The following is a 21,121-nucleotide window of genomic DNA, read 5'->3' on the forward strand; positions in this document are numbered from 1 at the left end:
ATTATCCTATTGACTTCTTAGTATCATTATCTTTCTTGGGAAATCTCAGTCATCCAACTTTATTCTTGGGAATATGATTCTTACTAGATCTTCTTAGAACTAATTTGTCTGTGCAGGTTGGGCTCCTGATGTTGAATGGGAATCTTAAATATGAGCCATCTCATGTGAGCCTTGCTGAAGGAAAGAGGCCAGTCCATTTGATTTTAAAATCTCTAGATGGGAAATGTAAAAGTTTTGTCAATGGGGAACCAACTAGAAATCAGATCTGTGCTTCCTGCAGTCATCAGGAATCCACTAGGAGTGTCTGGAAAGACAAAGGTACAAAATTAGTTCATCAAAATTATGGATTTTTCCCTTCTTTTCCACTTTCTATGTAAGCTAGAAACTTATGTGTTAATTCTAATTGATTTTAATTCAGGCAGTTTCTGTCTTCTCTCTTTTTAAAGCATCCCAAACCAAACTCATTAAAATGAGTACAATTTGGTTTTGGCCAGGCTGTCTTTGACTTTGTTTTAATGCTGTTTGTAGCATTAAGAGCATTGTAGCATTGTTTGCAGTGGCTTTGTTGGTCCAGTAGTTTTGATATAGTTGTGAGAACTTTCTCATTTTGTCCTTTTTTTTCTCCTTGCTTCCTCTTATCATCTCTATTTGTTTAAATGTGTGTCCTTCCCTCCGGCAGGGTTCAAGGCGTCCTAACACATCTGATGACCGGCATATCATGTCCAAGCACTCTACTATTTATCCCACTGAAGCAGAGCTACAGGCCATCCAGAAAGTGGTTTCTCATTCAGAACGAGCCCTCAAGCTGGTCTCAGATATCCTGGCAGAAGAAAAATCAGAACAAGATGAAGAGGGTGGTGAAAAACGGTAATTTGACATGGGATGTTAGAACTGGAAGGGAATTTAGAATATAGGAAGAATATCAGAATATCTAGTCCATCCCTTTTTCCTCTCATGTTATAGATGAGAGAATAAGATCTAGATCTCCTGCTTCTCACTCCAGTGTTTTTCCCACTAATACACATACTTGATACCCATTAATAGTGATTATTATAAAAAGAAATTTCTTTACTGTAGTGTTTCAAAATTTATACTTTCCAGAGTGTGGTTGATTGTTCCACCAAACACTGCTATATTACATGGATTTTATGAGTTGCTGTGTCCATCCCACTGATAATTAGAATCTCCAAACAGATTGATGCTATACATTAAAACTCCAGAATGGCTAAATAATAAAACTTTCCATTATAAAGAATCTGCCAAATCAGAAGCAAGACTAAACCACTATTTTTGATCATTACATTAACTAAGAGTTAAATTATAAGCTTTTTAGGAAGAGATGTACATTTTTGTATGTAGAGATGGACAGAAATTTGATGTGTAACATATAAGCTGAAAGAGTCCTTTAGAGACCATATTGATGAACTTTAAATATAATTTAGCCTAAAGCCTGTAGGTTAAGGAACTGAAATACATGTGAGTTATGTGATACATGTTTATGGTCACACAACGTAAATGGCAGAAATGGAACTTGGATAGAGGTCTTCTGATTTCAAGTCTAGAGCTCTTTCCATCATCCTATACTGCCTTGTACTACTCTTTCCTATCAGCCTTCATTGTCTTCTACTATTTTTGGTATTTTCAAACCTGTTTTTCTTTTCCTTATTTCTGTTCATTTTAATTTTTTTCAATTAGCATTCAATGAACAAGTACTTATTACATTTTTACTACATGTAGATACATAATATACTCAGTTTTGCAAAATAATTTCAAATCTGTAAAGTACATCTAACATGGTTCTTCTTGAACACATGGGTATAGTTGGGGAGGCAATTAGCAGGAAACAACAATGCTCAATACACAACTTTTATTAACTGAGGACAATACACAGCTTTTGTTAACTTTTGTTAACTGAGTGCTAATATTGTGCCTTAGCATCAAGAAGAACATTTTGAATTTTTCTTGCTGTTCCTTTTCAGAATCTCAGTATTTTTTTACATCCCCTCCTGTGATTGTCTTCTTAACAGCAAAATAGATTCTTCATCAAGAATACTGAAAGGTGTGATGCGAGTTGGAATCCTAGCAAAGGGCCTTCTGCTCCGAGGAGATAGGAATGTGCACCTCATCCTTCTGTCGGCTGAGAAGCCCACACAGTCTCTCCTCCAAAAAATCACTGAGCAGCTATCCAAGCAACTTTTGGTAAGGTTGTTTTTCATCTATTTCCCTTGTAGACACATTTTAAAAATGTTTGTTGGTATATTTTGTTACATCACCATAATTTCCCAATATATTCCTCTTTTCCTCCCCTACCCAGAGAATGATCCCTTGTAACAAAGGATAAAAAAGAAAGAGAAAAAAAATTCAGCAAAACTAACTGATGCATCAATCAAGTCCCAAAGTATATGCAGTGTTCTATGTACATAGTCCTTTCTTTTCCTCCCCTACCTAGAGAATGATCCCTTGTAACAAAGGATAAAAAAGAAAGAGAAAAAAAATTCAGCAAAACTAACTGATGCATCAATCAAGTCCCAAAGTATATGCAGTGTTCTATGTACATAGTCCTCTGCCTCTGCAAAGAAGGGAGGGAAGTACATATTGCTTCTTTGGGGCCAAGCTTGGTCATTATAATTTTGCAGCATTCAGTTTCAATTTCCTTGTGCACTTGTTTACATTGTTTTAAAACAATGTAAACAAGTGCACAAGGAAATTGAAACTGAATTTTTTTCCAAAATTTTGTTTTTCTGATTCTTTTAACTTCACATTACATTGGTTCATGTAAACCTTCTCATGTCTGCTTATGTTCTTCATATTCATCAATTCTAGGGTATAGTGATATTCCACAGCATCTATGTAACTACAGTTTGTTTAACCATTCCCTAATCGACACTTTCTTATACACAAATATTTATTAAATTTATACTATGAGTCAAGTACTATGCTAGCCACTAGGGATATAAAAATAGGAAAAAATATACATGATACCTGTCTTCAAGGAGCTTGCAGTCTTTATATATGTCGCTGATAAAAAGTAGAATGTGATAGAGGCAAAGGAAAGATTAAGAAAATTTGAGGATTATTTTCAACTGAATGGTATCAAGAAGACTTCATTGAGAGAAGATAACAGTTTGTCCTTGAAGAATAGAAAGAGTTTCAATAATTAGTGAAAAAATAGAATCTTGGTTAAATCTCTTGAAACCCTTACAACTTTCAGGGCCTTCCAGAAATAATGACCTGCTGGAATAACCTTCAAAATTTCATGGTCAACATACTATCCTATGAGATTGGGCCTCTTGAAAATCCAACACAGCAAGCAAACATTTTGGGGGGACATAAGTCAAGAGGTAGAATGTATTGGCCTTAATAAAAGCAAGTAGTAAATGTAAAGGCATTTTAGGTCCCTCTTTATCCCGAATCATACTGTTTCCTTCATAAATTTATATATATGGGATTAAGGCCTCTCTGAGGGACCAAAAAACAAAACCAAAACATGAGTAGGAGAGGAATGGATGAGATCTACAGTATTAATAACAGATAATTTGGATATAGGATCTATATTTCTGAATCATCACCTTGTAAATGGGACATAGAATTAAAGCAAGACCATTTGAGTGCTTTAATCTGTAAATTGGATATTAATATTTCAAAATAACCTTATAGAGGAAAGACATAAGGGAAAAAACCAATATAAATTAATACTTCTTAGAAAAGAGTTGTATAAATTAGTGTTATTTGCATTAAGAGAGTGGATGGGTAGGAGTGGGAAAGGAAAGAATCTGAGCTATACTTTTATCTGTATAGGAAATGGAAGAGTAAAAATTTAGAAAATAATAAAAAGAAGAGAAATTAATCATTAAAGTAATCTCAAAGAACTTGGAATAGGACAGGGTAGTGAGAGGGAAAATAAATCTGGAAGTGGGCTAGGATCAAATTAGTACAAGCAAAAGTAATAGAGAATAATTGCTTATTTACAATAAGATAAAAGAAAGAGTAAAGCATAAACTTAAATTATAAGCTTTATTATGAATGGATTGAACTCTCAAATGAAAGAGAATCAAAGGATAGATTAAAAAAATAAATCCTAACAACCTACTGTGTATAAGAAGCATGTTTTAAAATAATGATTACCTGCCAATTAAGGCAGCTAAGTGACTCAGTGGATAGAACACAAGTCCTAGAGTCAGGATCATATGAAATAATATTTGTTAAACTTTTACTATAGTGTCGGGCCCATAGTATATGCTTAATAAATGTTTAATTTCTCATTCCTTACTTTCATAATTAATTAAGTACTTAATTTATGGGCAAGTACTGTGTTAGGAGCAGGTGATATAGAGGCAAAAATATAATAGTTTTTACTTTTGAGGAGCTTATATTCTTTTGAGGGACATATATCTCTATATATAAACAAACAAACATGTCTGTATAAAATAAATGCATGGTAAGTTTTTAGCTTGGAAGAGCACTAACAGTTGTAAAATTTGGAAAGCTTTAATATGCTTATTTCTTAAGCAAAGTTTTGAAAGAAATAAAAGATTTTTTGATTGGCAGAGGAGTGGAGCATATGAATGAAAATCTGGCCTCATACACTAGCTCTGTGGTCCTGGGCAAAGCAGTATATCCTTGCCTACTTCAGTTTCTTCAACTGTAAAATGGAAATAATAGCACCTAATTTCCAGAGTTGTTGTGAGGACCATATGAAATAATATTTGTTAAACTTTTACTATAGTGTTGGGCCCATAGTAGACGCTTAATAAATGTTTAATTTCTCATTCCTTACTTTCATAATTAATTAAGTACTTAATTTATGGGCAGGTACTGTGTTAAGAGCAGGTGATATAGAGGCAAAAATATAATAGTTTCTACCTTTGAGGAGCTTATATTCTTTTGAGGGACAGACATATCTCTCTCTCTCTATATATATACATATAAACAAACAAACATGTCTATATAAAATAAATGCATGGTAAATTTTTAGCTTGGAAGAGCACCAACAGTTGTACAATTTGGAAAGCTTTAAGCAAAGTTTTGAAAGAAATAAAAGATTTTTTGATTGGCAGAGGAGTGGAGCATATGAATTTCAGGATGAAATGGCATGGAAATAGGAGATAGACTATCATGTGTGAATTACCAAAAAAAAAAAAAAAATAGTAGTTTGGTTAGACCAAAAGGTAGATTGAAACCAGATTGTGAAATATTTTAAAGTCCATACAAAGGAACTTTATTTTGCCTTAGAGTCAATAAGGAGCCATTGAAGCTCATTGAGTAAAGGAGTTTAGGAAAAGCATTTCTAGTGGCTATTCTTTTTTCCTATTCCTTGTCTTCATTTTTCATATTATTAAATTTTATTTTATTTTTCCCCAGTTACATGTAAAAACAATTTAAATATTTGTTTTTAAAACTTTGAGTTCCAAATTTTCTACTTTTTTCCTTTTCAATCCCCTCATTGAGAAGGCAAGCAATTCAATATAGGTTATACATGTGTAATCATGTAAAATATATTTCCATATTAGTCATATTGTGAACAAAAACATAGAAAAAAATCCCTCAAGAAAAATAAAGTAAAAAAGTATGCTTCAATCTGTATTCCAACACCATGAGTTCTTTTCTGGAGATGGATTGCATTTTCTTCAGAGTTGTTTTAGATCATTGTATTGATGAGGATAGTTAAGTAATTCACAGTTGATCATCTTACAATATTGCTATTATAAGAACTTATATTTTAATGGGGAAAACAATATGTGGATAAATAGGAACATACAAGATAGATACAGAGTAGCCTTAAGTTAACTCTTGAGGGGAAGGCATTCTTTCCTCCCTTTTCTTAGTTCAGGAGTACCAGAAAAGGCCTCTATAAATGAAGCAATTGATTTGTCTTGAAGGAAACCAGTGATTTTTAGAGGTAGAGGTGAGAAGGAAGAGCAAGCCAAATACTGGTTGCAGTCTGTGTAGGTGACCAGGAGATGAGTATTGGATAAGAGCAATAACAAAAAAATCCCAGAGTGTGCTTGGTGAAGTTTAATAGGTAAGAAAGTAAAGGGCCAGATTATGAAGAACTTTAAATATTTAACAGTATATTTGCATAACTTTAAAAAGCAGAAATTGCAGTTATCATTTCATATAAATCAATGATATAAATTCATTGTTTTGAGAGAGATAAATAGGAAAACTACAATGAATAATGAAAGTTTCAAATATTAAATATTAAGGTAACTCTGTGATTACATTCAAATATATCTTCTCTCTATTGATGAAGATCACAATCCATCCTGTGCCTGTCTATTTATAAAGCCACACTAGAGAGTTATCCTTGTTCTAGGGACTGCTTTTGATATGATGAAGTTTTATTTAGCACCTTACTATCAGTGCTGTCAATTAATTACCTTGTTTTTGTCACATGATAATGAAACTCTCATATTTAGCTAAACAGCTAAATGTATAAAGGAAAAATATAATTGAATTGTAGAAAGACAAATAGTGACACATTATTTGTAAGGGACTTTAATGTTTCTCTTTTAGAATTACATAAGTCTAAAAGATTAAAAATAGACTTTAATACTATTGGAAAAATTATATTTGAACAGCTTCTCGTGTCCTCTCTGATCATGTTAAAGAATATTCATATTATCAATACCATAATAACTTTATAAAAGCAAATCATAAATCAGGGCAAAAATAAAAGTTATAAATAAATGAATACTGTAGAAATAATAAACATAACATTTATTGATTATAATGTAATCAAGTTGGCATTGATGCTGAGAAAATAAGTAAATGATACAGATCTAAATAAAGATTAAGTAAAGACACTTTGAATAATAAGTTAAAGGACAAATCATAGAAGTTGTAAATAACTGTTACCAAGAATGATGATAAGACAGCTTATTAAAAAAATTTTAATGCAACTTAAGCATTGCAGAGAAAAAAATTATATCTCTGAAACCATATATGACAAAATAGAAAGATATTGATGAATCATGCAATTTAAAAAGAAATCTTAGAAAATAAGTTGATAAACCCAGAAGCAAAGGAAAAAACCTTAAAACTAAGGCAGAACATGTTTAACCTATATGGATAGCTTGTTGTCTATAGAGGTGGGGTGGGTGGAGAGAAGGAGGAAGAAAAATTTGGAACACAAGGTTTTACAAAGGTGAATGGTGAAAACTATTTTTGCATGTAGTTGGAAAGATAAAAGGTATTTAAATTAAAAAAAACTAAGGCAGAAATAGAAAAATGAAAAATGAAAAGACCATAAGAGTGATAGAGCTTAACTTTTTTCAAGACTAACAAAATCAGTAGACTTCATCCATAACTGAACTCATTATCCCTTCCCTTAAATCCACTCCTTTTCTTTGATTCCCTGTTTCTTTTAACACTACCATATTTTCAGTCATCTGGATGTGTAATCTAAAAGTCCTCTTCCCCCAATCATATCTAATTATTTCCCATATCTTGTTTATTCTTTCTCCTCAGTATCTGATTGCATCCTTCTATATGATTCATGATCAGCCTAGTTAAAGCTCTCGTTTCTTATCTGGATAGTAACCTCCTTAATTGTTCTTTTAGCATACCTGAGAGTGAATCTTTGTAGTCTTTCCCCCTTTCCACTCTATTTTCCACACAGTTGTCAAAATGATACTACTAAAAAACCAGGTTTGTCCATGTTACTCCCTTGCTGAAGAATCCTCAGTGGCTCCCTATTTTCTTTAGAATCGAATAGACATGTCTCTTTTTGGCATTTAAACTATTCAACAATTTGGCTCTAGCTTATCTTTGCAGACTAACTTTATTTGTTTTTTTTTTTTATATCACTTTATGTTGTAACTAAACTGGCTTATTTCCTTTTACAGCATTCATTATTCTACTCCTATACTTCTGCATGTTCTTTATGCCTAGAATAGTCTCCTTCTTCGTTGTCACTTACTAGAAACTGTACTTTCTTTCAGTTCTAGATACCATCATCTTTTTATGATTCCCTTAAGTTTTTGGTACTCCACAGTAAGACATTTTACACTATATATGTGTGTTTGTATTGTCTATATAGCTTAATATGTATGTATGTTTGTGTGTATGTATTGTATACCTATATAGTGTTAATTTGAGAATATGTCCCCCAAGTAGAATGTAAGCTCTTTGAGGGCAGGGATTTGTATTTATGTCTCCAGTGTCTAATAAGTTTTCAGCATTTAATAAATACTTACTGATTGATGAGCTAACTTGATCAAGAAAGTAAAAAAAAGATTATCAAGATAAAAAAGTAGAATGAATTCACAGTGACTAGATAAAAAATAAAAAATTGTCAGAAACTACGAAAAAGTATAAGCCAACAAACAAAAATCAGCAACCCATCTACATTGCACTAATGAAATCCAACAGGGAATAATGGAAAAAGGAGTCCAAATAACTATCAAAAGTTTAACATATCTTAAAGTGAATTTACCAAAGCATGCTCTAGATGTGTGTGGATACAATTATAAAATTTAGTAAAAGAAATTAAAAACAAGTCAGGGACCTCTTCTCCTTTTTTCTGTAATATCTCACTTGGTGATCTCATCAGCTCCTATGGGATCACTTATCATTTTCATGCAAATTATCTTCTATATCTGGAGATCCAGCCTTTGGCTTTCCCTGAGCAGTAGTCATACATTATCTTGAGCTCAAGGATTCATAGGCTTCTCAGACTTAGAAAGAAGCAACTTGAGAAGGGTAGTGAGTGGAGAGTGCTATGTCCTGGGATTCAGAGAGTGACCTTAGGCAAGCCTTTTAACTTCTTTGTGTTTCAATTTCCCCAGCTGAAAAATAAGGAGATTGGTTTTTCTTTGGCAAAGGTAACAAAAAAAATAAGATGGCAATTGTTTAAGAACTTTGGAAAAATATGCACATTCATGTACAATTGTAGAGCTGTGAATTAGTAGGGTCTTTCTGGAAAGCAATTTAGAAGTATGCTGAAAAAGTTACCAAACTTTGCATATCCAGTTATACTACTACTAGGCCTATCCCTCAAAGAGATCAAATAAAAAAGAAAGGGGCCCTTGTGCACAAAAATATTTATACCTCTTTTGTAGTAGCAAAGAACTGATAACTAAAGAGATGCTCATTAGTTGGGAAGTGACTGCTAAGTGATATATGAATGCAAGTGAATTCTACTTTGCCATAAGAAATCATTAAAGAAATGGTTTCAATGAAACTTGTGAAAACATACATGAACTGCTACAGAGTAAAATGAGCAAAAATCAATTGAACAATAACATTATAAAAGATAAACAATTTTTAAAGCTTTAAAAACTCTAATCATCCCATGACCAATAATGAATTATATTACTCACCTCTTGACAGAGAGAAGATATGCCCAGGATACAGAACAAAACATTATTGTTTTTTGACATGGACATTATGGGAATTTGTTTTGCTTGACTGAATTTCCTGTTCAAAAGGATTTTCTTTTCTTCTTTTTTTTAGTGGTGAGGATGAAGGAGGAGAAAAAGATTTTTGTTAAGTGAAAAAAATTAATAAAAAAGAAAATAAAGGACCTGGACTTGATGGTTTCTATAATCTTTCCCTGCTTTAAATCTATGATACTATGTCCAAAACAACTCATTATCTTCTTCCCAGACTCTTTATTATGATTGAGGGCGCCATTATCTTCTCAATCACTCAGGGCCACAACCTTGGTGTCAATCTTGATTCATCACTTTGGGAAGATCTTGGAAGAAAATGAAGAAAGACTCATTAAAGAGTTAGATTAGCTGGAGGAAAATGGTCTCAAGATATTCAATGGGATTAAGTGCTAGTTTTGTAGAGATTTAGTTAAGTTTGTAGATCACACTGACTTTCAATAAGGTGTGAGCACTAACTCAAAGAAAAGAGAAGCAGTCCTGACTTAACATGTATGAAAAACTTTAGTTTGAATGGAAATAAAAAGGAATATATTTATTTCATAGCTGTGTGTGGCACGGCACCTTTGCAAAAACTGACATGTATTAGGGAATTAAAAACCTTATCAACAAATACTAAAAAGCAGAAATATTAAATACTCTTTTTTGTACCATAAGGCAATAACAGTATATTTAATGTAGGGATTTTGAAGCATAGGTTAAAAATTAATTGGAAACTAAATAAACTAATCCTAAAGATTTAGATCAAAGCATAAATCATAGAAACAATAATTTGTTAAAAATAATGACAACGAGGAGACAACATACCAAAATTTGTTGGATGTAGCCAAGTCAGTACAAGCAAGAACTTTAATGATCTAAAATCTTTTATAGGATTTGGAACATTATTATTGAGCATTTTTAAGATTATGCTACTATTGTTAAGTTATTGAATAACATTATTTAAGACATATTTGTTTGAAGAAGCAGGATAGAAAATACAAAATTATTTTAAAATCAATCTTTTGTAGACTGATAGACATATATGAACAAGTTTTCAAGAACTTGATCAACTGCCTCACACATACAATAATGTTAACCTGTGCAGACCCCTGTAGGCCTCTTGCCGTGTATATAGATGCCAGCTTGAAGAATTTGAAAAGAGTCCTGTACCAAGAAAGTATTAAATACATGAAACTAGTTACATTACCAGTATAGTCTTGACTAACAGCAAGATCCACATTACATCTATATGCTTGTGTTCTTATCTTTGAAGTAGAAAGTAATTGAGAAATTCAAGAACTGTGAAGTTGCCAAGTGTGGACTGACACAATATACTGATATATTCTGGCCTATGTCAAGTTTGATCCTATCTTCCAGAGTATGTGTAAGAACACCAGCCAACTATGATTTCAATGTACTTTACTAGCCAGAAGGACTAATTTGGATGCGGATACCCCATTCCAAAGATCAAATGACACTGAAATTGTGGTCATATCTAAAGAAGTAGTAATAACTCTATGTGACATTCATGGCCTTAAATTATAAGCAAACAATAATACAGCAAAAAGTTTATATACTAGCAGTTTTTGTGAATGTTGCTACATTAAAACAATCTTTTTTTTCTTTCTACCTTTGAATTATTGACAAAGTGAAAAAATGGCTGATAAGGATTATGTGCAATAATGTAAGTGAAGGAGACATTCATGGTGAAGAACTCAAGTGGCACAAATTTAGGGTGTCACTTGAAGGCACTTTCCTATAGAGACAGTGACAGAAATTGGACCGTATTGGGGTAGGATACTGAAATATTATTGATCTCAAATATAGTCACCTTAACATATCATTCTGTGGCTATAAAAACTTCACCTGAAGACTTTGGACTTATGAATCAGAAAAGGAACTTAGAACTGGTAATAAACCAATTTAATTGACCTAAAATAGCCATGGTTCTACCATGAAATGTGAGATTTGTACTTGTATACAAAGCCCTAAATGATGATGTGTATTTGGAGAAGATAAGAATTAGCAAACTTCTGTATCTCACCTGGATTGACTGCTTCTCTATAGAAAGAAACAACAAGGATATAAACTATATAGGTGAGGACTAACTACATAGTGGATGTACAGGCATATTTAACCAAGAACCAGAAAGCTTCCATGGTTGCTAAAATATTGTGTGAGGAGTATTTCTTAGGATATGGACTTTCTGATAGGATCTATTCAGGCCAAAGCAGAGATTTCAAAAGTATTCTGCTCTGAAAAATGCTAACTTGATGGCATAAAAAGTCTTAGAACAATATTGTTCTACCTTCAAGGGATTCCACAATCTGAATATTTCAGTTGCTCACTAATCAACAGGGACAATGAAAGTTAAACAAAAATCTTAGTATTGCCAACAAAGTAACTTTCCTATGCATACAACTCCACCATAAATAATTTCACCAGCTTTATACACCCGAATATGTGGTGTTTGGATATGATCTATGCCTACTTATTAACTTGTGTTTTAGTATCTGTGAAGTGGAGAGACTTTAGGCACTTAGAGCTAGTATATGAAGGAAACTTGTTGTTGTTCAATCATTTCAGTCTCGGGTGACTCTTCTTGACTTTATTTCTTGGCAGAAATTCTTGAGTGGTTTTTACATTTTCTTCTTCAACTCATTTAAAAAATATATTTTTTATTTAAAAAACAATAAAGAAAAACAGTAAAGGAAAACAAAACAAAACAGGACATTGTTATGTTCTCAGCAGAATATCAGGGAAGATTCAAAATATATAACAATAAATTATCAGTTCAAAAAAGGATATATTTATATTCATGAGTGTCCATCTTTTCTTTGCTTCCTTGTAGGTTTGTTCAGTGATGCATATTTTTTTACTTTATTCTTTTTTCTCCTTTCATCCCCCTATCTATTGCATTCCCCCCCAAACAGGCTATAGTTAAGCTATGATATATTTATGTATTTATGTATATACACACAAGCACAAACACACACACACACATACATGCACACACACACACACACACACACACAAACACACACACACATCTTTTCTATTCCTGCTAACTCTTTGCTTTAATTCTGCTTCTTAATTTGCCTTGCTATTACTTAACCTTCCCCAACTCTGGATTCTTCCCTTGTCTTCTTTCCTTACCCTTTGCTTCCCCTTCGACTCCTCCCTTCTTCTTCTTCACCCCATTTTACAAATGAAGAAACTGAGGCAAACAGGGTTAAGTGACTTGCCCAGGTTCAACCAGTTAGTTTGAGGCCAGATTTGAACTCAGGTAGATAAGTCATCTTGACTCTGGACAGCACTATAGCCATTAGTTGTCTTGAAGGAAGCTAACCACCTAACTATGACTTAAGCCCAGAAAAATACTGAAGGAAATAAATAACACCATGATTTCCAAGTTCCCTGTTAAGACATTGAGAAGGCAACAGAGTTTTGTTGAGAAATCTTAGAGTTCATCATATAAAAGTCAGCTGACTGATGGAAATTTATTCCATAGTTTTTGTGGAGAGATCAGACAGTTTATCTATTTACAAAATAGTTGTGAATGCTAGAGGGAATGAGAAGAACTTTAAGGACAACTAACCCCAATCATTTATTATCAATCAGTGGGTTAGTTGTATTCCCTAATGACTGACTCCTCTTAGACTCCCCAGTTTCTAGTATATAAGGATTATATCAGTGACTCTCTGCATATGTTTGTAAGAATTGAATTCATTGAACAGTCTCCCATTACACTCAGAAAACAGCATTTTGAATCATATCAACAAATACATAATGATATTATTTAATGGATAAAAATTTTTTGAAATTATATCCTATTTATGTTAAATAAAAATCACTGGCAAAAAAGGATCTTTCTTTACAATGATAAAAAATATTAACCTAAAAATCAAGATTTTAACATTGTTTGCAATAGAGAAACATGAGAAGCTTTCAGTAAGTATAAGGTTAAGAATTTTCTTCTTAACCATAACTGTGAAAAGAATTGAGATTATTATTAGCTTCAGTAAAGCAGCAGGATACAAAATAAAACCACACACCCACATCTACACCCACACATATAAATTAACATTTCTGTAGAGTACTAACAAAAGTAGGAAAAAAGATAGAAAAATTCCATTCAAAATAACAAGAAAATGTATAAAATATCTGAACATTAACCTGTTACTATACACTCAAGACTTAAAATGTTAATATATGCTTATATAATTTGATGTAGCATTGTCATATTACATATATTATATTAATTTTCTTTATTTCTGTAAGAAGGATTTTATAATCATATAATTATATATGACATGATATTAAAACATTACAGAAATAAAGCAAGATTTAATTAGGCAATGCCAATATAATAAAAATGCTTCCTACATTAATTTATAGATTTAGCCCAAATTGGGCATACACATAAAACTATATAAAGGAAGAACATTCATTTGGAGAAAGAAATGAACTAAATCTCATGAGAAAATAATAAGAATGGATAAAGCATAGCATTATCAGGTCTCAAATTATATTTTGAAGTATTAATAATTAAAACTACTTATTATGGTAAAAAAAAACAAACACTTTTAAGTATATCAATGGAACAGACTAAATAAGATCCAAAAGCAACTGAGTGTAGCCCAATCCATAAAATGAAACCATGGGGGACAGGTATTTCTTTAGTAAAAACTATTGGAAAAACTGGAAAGGAACCAAAAAATGTCTAAGTCAGCATTTTATGCTATATTTGAAAAATACTCCAAATGAATATGCTATCTAAATATGGGAGTCATAGCAATAAAAAAAATTAGAGGAGAGTAGAAGAAGGTGTCTTTCATAACTATGACAAATTTTTAACAAGAAATAGAGGTGATCTTAAAAGAAAATATTTTCCTTTCAATTTACTGAATCTGCCTTGTTCATCTTGGTTATGTAAAATTACTAAATTTTTGCACAAATGAGATAATTGTGCAAATTATTGAGTGGGAGAAATTTCAGATCTTTTTAAAAATGTTTTTTATATTAAACATTTGTAGACAATTGACACAGAGACCATGAGCTATTTTTAAGATAAGAAGAAACAGTTTGAGGGCAGCTAGGTGGCGCAGTGGATAGAGCAGCAGCCCTGAAGTCAAGAAGATTGGACCTCAGACACTTAACACTTTCTAGCTGTGTAACCCTGGGCAAGACATCAAAAAAAAAAAAAAAAAAAAGTAATCATCAGCTGTATTAAAAAAGTGTTCTAAATCACTGAGGGAAATGCAAATTAAAACAATTGTGAAGTTTCACTTTACACTCAACAAATTAATAGAGATGATAAAAGATGGAAATAACTAATGTTGGAGGAACTCTAAGAAGTTATATATGCTAATACATTGTTGATGAATATTAGTTCATCCACCTGTTTTGGGAAATAATTCAGACATGCAAGAGTCATCAGAACATTCATACCCTATTGGGAATATACTCCAAAGAAATTAAATAAATAAAAAAAAGGTTCCATATATATCAAAATATTAATGTCACATTTGAAAGTAACAAGAAATTAAAATACCAAGGGAAATTAAAATATCAATATCAATATCCATTGATAAATAGTTGAATAAATTGTGATCTGTGGATATGATGACATTGTGCTGCAAGAAACTATAAATGTGAAGAATTTAAAGAAATACACAAGTTCTTCTATTAAGTGGTACCGAAAGCAGAACAATAATTGCTATAATAATATAAATGAAAACATTACCAAAAGATAGCTGAGCTCAGATTACATATGATGATGATCACTCTTGGTCCCAGAAAACAGAAAATGAAATAAATTTCTTTTTTGGTAGAGAAGGAAATAGCAAGTATGGAATGTTGCATGAATAACATATGTGATATTTTGTCAGTTGATATTACTTAACTTTTTTTCTCTATTATAAGTCAGTCAATGGATATTAAGTATCTATAGTATGCTAATACTTGTGGGTAGAAATACAAAAATTAAACAATCTTTTTTCTCAAGCTTGCATACTAACAAGGGAGACTTTTTTACTCTCTCTGTGTTGTGTGTGTGTGTGTGTGTGTGTGTGTGTGTGTGTGTATAAAACCTATACTGGTATACTTGTATGTTTATATACATATATAACATTTTATAGATATATGTTTGGGAATGCAGATTAAATATAAAAAGAATAAATACAAGGTAATTAGATAAGGACAGCCCTAACAATTGGGGAATTAGGAAAGATTTCATGTAGAAGGTGATAACTTAAACTCTTGAAGGAAATGAAAAATTCTGTGAATCAGAGGTGAAGAAGGAATGCATTCCAAGCCTTATAGATCCAATTCAAAGAGACAAAGATAGAAATAAACAGAAGTGTGAAGAACAATGCCGTATTAGTTTGAATGGATCAGAGTGTGCATGTAGGTGGCAGGAACTGGAGTGGCGTGGAATAATATATAAAGATACTGGAGAGAGAGATTTGAGTTTGGTTTTGAAGGACTTTAAAAGCTAATCGGTTGGTAGAGTCAAGATGACAGAATAACAGAAAATATAGCCAGGCTCTTCCAATAGTATTCCAGAAAGATTTGGAAAACAAACTGAGTTGTGATCAGGTAATTCAGGGTGAGAAAGATCAATGAAACATATTTAAGTCCAGGCTGGCATAGAAGACAGAAAGATTTTCAGATATTGGGGATGGGCCAGAAATATCTTGTGGGAAGCACTTTAGCATGAAGGAATAGAAAAGAGGACCAAGACAATGTACCAGGGCAAGAAGAGGTCCTAGACCCATACTGGAAGATCCCAATTATGAGTAAAATGCAGGAAGAGGTACCACCTTCTGTGGTTTATCACCTATTTCTGGGTCACAGATCAGGAACAGACTGAGGAGAAGACCTGTGCCTAAGGGAGCATTCTAGGCTGAGCATTCTAGGCTCAGCAAATACTGAGTATTCAGTTCTCTTAAATTATTCTTGACTGAAAACCCATATTCTTTGCTTTGTAAAATATTGTACTTGTAACTTCTCTATCTAGTGGTAGCTGATAAATTCTGTGTGATCTCTCCCTTCCCCTCCTTTTCCCTTTCCATCTTGTGGATCCTTGGTACTTGAATTACTTTTTTTTCCCTCCAGATACTAGCAGTTTTTTTTTTTTCTTTGACCTGTAGGTCAAAGTTTTGGATGTTCACTAATCTGTGTACTGAGCCAGGTAGAAGTTCAGAAGCAAATAGCAGCTATGGGGCTTTGACCACATGAGTCACGTGGAGTTTTAGTTCCAAACTACATCTCTTTCTGAAGCCTCCAGTGAAATAACCAAGGCAGGAATTTTAGACCACATGAGAATCTGCAGGTCTGTCACAGTAAACTTATAGAACTTTTCAGGTGACTAATAGTGGCTGAGTCTAGCATTAGTCTTTCTGGGACTTTCAGCCAGAGGTAAGCCAAAAGAAGTGTTACACAGATCCAAATTAAGGTCAGGAAGTTGCAGAGCTTAGATCAGGGGAAGCAGCAATCAGTTTTTGTATTGGATCAGACTACTCTGGGAGCTGTGAAAGCATAACATTCTACAACTTGAGCTCTCCCTGAAATTCCAGAATAATACAACATTCTGTACCTTAAGAAAGCAACGGTGACACTGAGTAAATCAATTAACCCCAATTGCCTCAGCCAAAAAAAAAAAAAAAGAAAAGAAAAAGAAAAAAAAGAAAGAAAGCAACAGAACCCCCCCCCCAAAAAAAACTATTTCAAATATTCCCCTCAGAAATATATAAAGCCCAATCTTAAAGTGAAGTCTCATGTCAACAAGTAGACTGGAGCAAGCAAACAAATAATTTTCCCATAAAGAACTATTATGGTGATAGGAATGCTCAAGACATAAAGAAGAATGATCCCAAAACATCTGTAAGCAAAGCATCAAAGAACAACACAACTTGGGCAGAAATTCATCTATAATTCCTGGAAAAGATGAAGAAAGAATGTTTTTTAAGAGTTTAAATGTTTTTATAAATGAAATGAAAACATTAGAAAGGAAAATTAGGGGGAAATGAGAATTATGGAAGAAAGAATAGGAAAGGGAATTAAATGAATAAACCTTGCACATGAAGTTCAAAATTTTATACAAGCAACAAACTCCCTAAAAGTTAGAATATACCAAATAAAAGATAATGACTTCATGAAACAAGAAATATTAAAACAAAACCAAAAGACTGGGGGGAAGAAGAAAAAGTATCTCATAGCAAAAACAAAAACAAAAACAAAACAACAACAAAAAAAAAAACAACTGACTTGGAAACTAGTTTAAGACAAAAAAAAAACAACTGACTTGGAAACTAGTTTAAGGAAAAGAGATAATTTGAGACTCACTCACTGGACCATTTTAAAGCTATGGCCAGAAAACATAACCGAGGTATCACATTTTAAGAAATCATAAAATTATCCACATCTCTTGTAATGAAGAAATAGAAATAGAATCTACTGGTCACCTACTAAAAGAAACCTCAAAATGAAAACTCCTAGGAACATCATAAAAGTCACGGGACAAAGGAAAAATCCTTCAGTCAGAAAGAAAGAATTCAAATACCAATGAGTCACAGTCAGGATTACACATGATTTAGCAGCCACTGTTAAAAACAAGTGGAGAGCTTGAAACATGATATCCCAAAAGGCAAAGGAGATAGCATTTTATCCAAAAATAACTTATCTGGCAAAAACTGGGTTTATTTTTATAGGATAGAAAATGGATCATTAATGAAGTAGAAGATTCCTAAGTATTTCTGATTAAAAGACCAGAGCTGAATAGAGATTTTGAAATACAAACACAGGAATTGAAATAATTAAAAGAACGAATAAGGAATTATTAACAAAGTTAAACATTATATTCTAGTATGGGGAGATGATAATGTGAACTCTTTCATTATCAATGGGCATAAAAGGAATCTAGTTAGTGTGTCTGGGAATGGTTCTGATATGTTTTGAGGATCTTAAAAAAATTAATGGAAAAGGAGAGGAAAAATAATATGTGGGAGGGGGGAGGAATAAGAATTGAGTCTAAAGAAAATTATCTTACATAATCCAGGTGTACAGGTAGAGGTCTATACAAACAAGGAGGAAGGGCTAATTGGAGAGTGGATGACACTTGAAGCTTACTCTCATCTGAACTGGTCAACACATAGAAATGAATATACAAATACATTTTACTCAGATAAATGGAAGAGAAAGGAAATGGGGGACCTAAGGGGAGGATGGATTAAAGGAGATGTTATCTTAAGCAAAGTAGACTCTAACTAAAGCAGATAAATTTTAAAAAGGAACTTAAAAGAAAGCATAACTTGTTATAGGTCTCTAAGTAAGGGAAACAGAAGCAGAAGATGACCCCAAAACTGTAGCACTCAGTCTAAATACTGAGTTCATTTCTTTCTCACCATCCTCTTCTTTTTCTTAAAGAGGGGGGCAGAAAACAAGAGAAGGAAAAGTATAAGAGATTATGATGGAAAAAAACAATTATCATAATTATGAATGTGAAAGGGATGAACATCCTCATAAAATGGAAGAGAAAAGCAGACTGGATTAGAAAGAAAATCCAACAATACTTTATTTACAAGAAATACACTTGAAACATAAAGATGCATACAGAGTTAAACAATGAGCTAGAACAAAATCTGTTATCTTTCAGCTCAAATAAAAGTCAGTTGCAACAATCATAAACTCAGAGAACAGCAAAAAAATAGACCTAGTTAAAAGGGATAAACATGTGAGATGAATGAAAAGGCCAAGAGACAGGGTTTCTGGGTAATTTATTAATTAGATTAGGTTCCATTGTATTCCCTCATAAGTATCTATGTAATCTGAAACAAGTCATTTGAAATCTCTGGAAAAAAAAATTAATTAAATTAGGTGATAATAAGCTGATGATCTGTGATTTTGGTAATTAAGACAAAACCAAGAGAAAAGGGGGCTTACTAGTGCCTTTTGAACTACTACTAAGTTCTATCATCATATCTATAGCCAATCAAATAGGTTGCTAATCCTTGTTATTAGAAGACCAAAATTGTCTAGACCATCTGTACATGCTCAGACCTCGCAGTGGCACTTCCATTACATGTCATCATACCTTCTATGTGGGGAATTGCTGCAGCTTCATTTTGTTCATGCTTATAGGGACTGAACTCAATGGCCTTTATTACAAAAATAAATACTAAAAATATATATCTTGTCTTTAAGGAAGTCACAATTTAATGGTGACATGGAAAAAACTATATATTAATATAACATATACAGTGCAAAAAGAAGCAATCTCAGAAGGAAGACACTAGCAGTAGGGTTAGAGGGAAAGACAGTAGGAAAGAACTCCTACAGAAAGTTGGGGTTTGAACTAAATCTTGAAAACAGGCAGCAAATCCAAGAGATAGAGGTGAGAAGAGAAACAATTCAAGGCATAGAAGTTAGCCAGTAAAAAGGCACAATCAGAAGACAATGTTGTATCTGGAAGAAGAGCAAGGAGGCCAGTATTGCTAGATTATAAAATATGTAGAAGGGAAGTCTAGGAAGACTGGAAAGGTAGGAAAGAGTCAGCTTGTAAAGGGATTTAAAAACCAAACAGGAGATATTATATTTGATCCTAGAGGTAATAAGTGCCTGGAGTTAATGTGTGTCTATGTGTGTATATGTGTGTGTGTGTGTGTGTGTGTGTGTGTGGTTTCATGATCATACCTATACATTAGGAAGATCACTAGGTAGTCAAATGAAGGATGTAACAGAAAAAAGAGAAATTACAATAATATAATAAGATATTTGTACTGTAAGTAAATAGAAGGGGACATGTTAAAAAGAAGTGAAGGTAGAAACTATTAAGACTTGATAAGAGGTTGGATTCATGGGGTAAATGAGTGAGGAAAATGAAACAAGTCCTGTCTTCAAAGAGCTTACCTTCTGTTTGGTGGTAAGGAGACAGGGATGCAATATGTACACAGGTAAATAACAGCAGCTAAACTTTATATAGCACTTTTAGGTTTGCAGAATGGTTTATGTAATCTTAGTTGATCCTCACAGCAAACTTATGAGGTAAGTACCATTATTAACCCTTTTTGGTTGATGAAAAAACTGAGGCTAAGAGAAATTAAATGACTTGCCCAGGGTCACATAGCTAGTTACATGTCTGAAGGAGAAGTGGAACTCAGGCCTTCTTGACTCCAAGTGTACTCTAGTACACCACCTAAGTTCCATTAATTTCAAGAGGGAAAGAGGGTACTAACAAAGATTAGAAAAGACCTCATATAGGAGAAGTTACCTGAATTGTGCTTTGAAGGAAATTAAGGATTAATTAAGGATCTGATGAGCAGACTAAGTTTGTTCCTGAGAGAGAATTGGAAGAAATTGAGGGACTTTAAAGAATAGTGAAAGAAGATATGTTTTATTTTCTTCTGCAAAATAAGTGGGTTGGCTTAGATCATCTCTGAGTGTTACTTCAGCTCTGATGCTATATGTTTTCAGGTTCTTGCCAGGTCTTATATGGTATATTCCAGTTCTAATATATTGTGATCTATGTTGTAATCATAGCATTGATTTAGTGGACACAAAAGGGAGCCCCGGATTTGATTAAGGAAGGAGGAGTATATTTTATATTGAGGGACTGCTTATGGAAAGATATGGAGGTAAGAGATGGAATATCACTTATAGGAAATAGCTAGTTACAGTCTACTTAGAAAAGCAGATGAAGGGAACTAATAAGAAATAAGACTAATAGGTATGAGCTAGATTCTGGG

The 21,121-nt window shown here is 32.9% G+C and overlaps 1 protein-coding gene across 3 annotated transcripts in view; it reads left to right on the forward strand.

Moving 5' to 3' along the window:
• Positions 1 to 21,121, forward strand: part of ZFR2 (zinc finger RNA binding protein 2) — a 113,225-nt gene that overhangs the window by 67,409 nt on the left and 24,695 nt on the right. For all 3 annotated transcript variants that reach the window (XM_031947857.1, XM_031947858.1, XM_031947859.1), the window contains 2 exons: positions 680 to 867; positions 2,028 to 2,199. In XM_031947857.1, coding sequence (XP_031803717.1) covers positions 680 to 867; positions 2,028 to 2,199 — 360 coding nt within the window. The remainder of the gene's footprint in view (positions 1 to 679; positions 868 to 2,027; positions 2,200 to 21,121) is intronic.

This window comes from Sarcophilus harrisii, chromosome 1 (assembly GCF_902635505.1).
Source record: "Sarcophilus harrisii chromosome 1, mSarHar1.11, whole genome shotgun sequence".
Taxonomy (NCBI): Eukaryota; Metazoa; Chordata; class Mammalia; order Dasyuromorphia; family Dasyuridae; genus Sarcophilus; species Sarcophilus harrisii.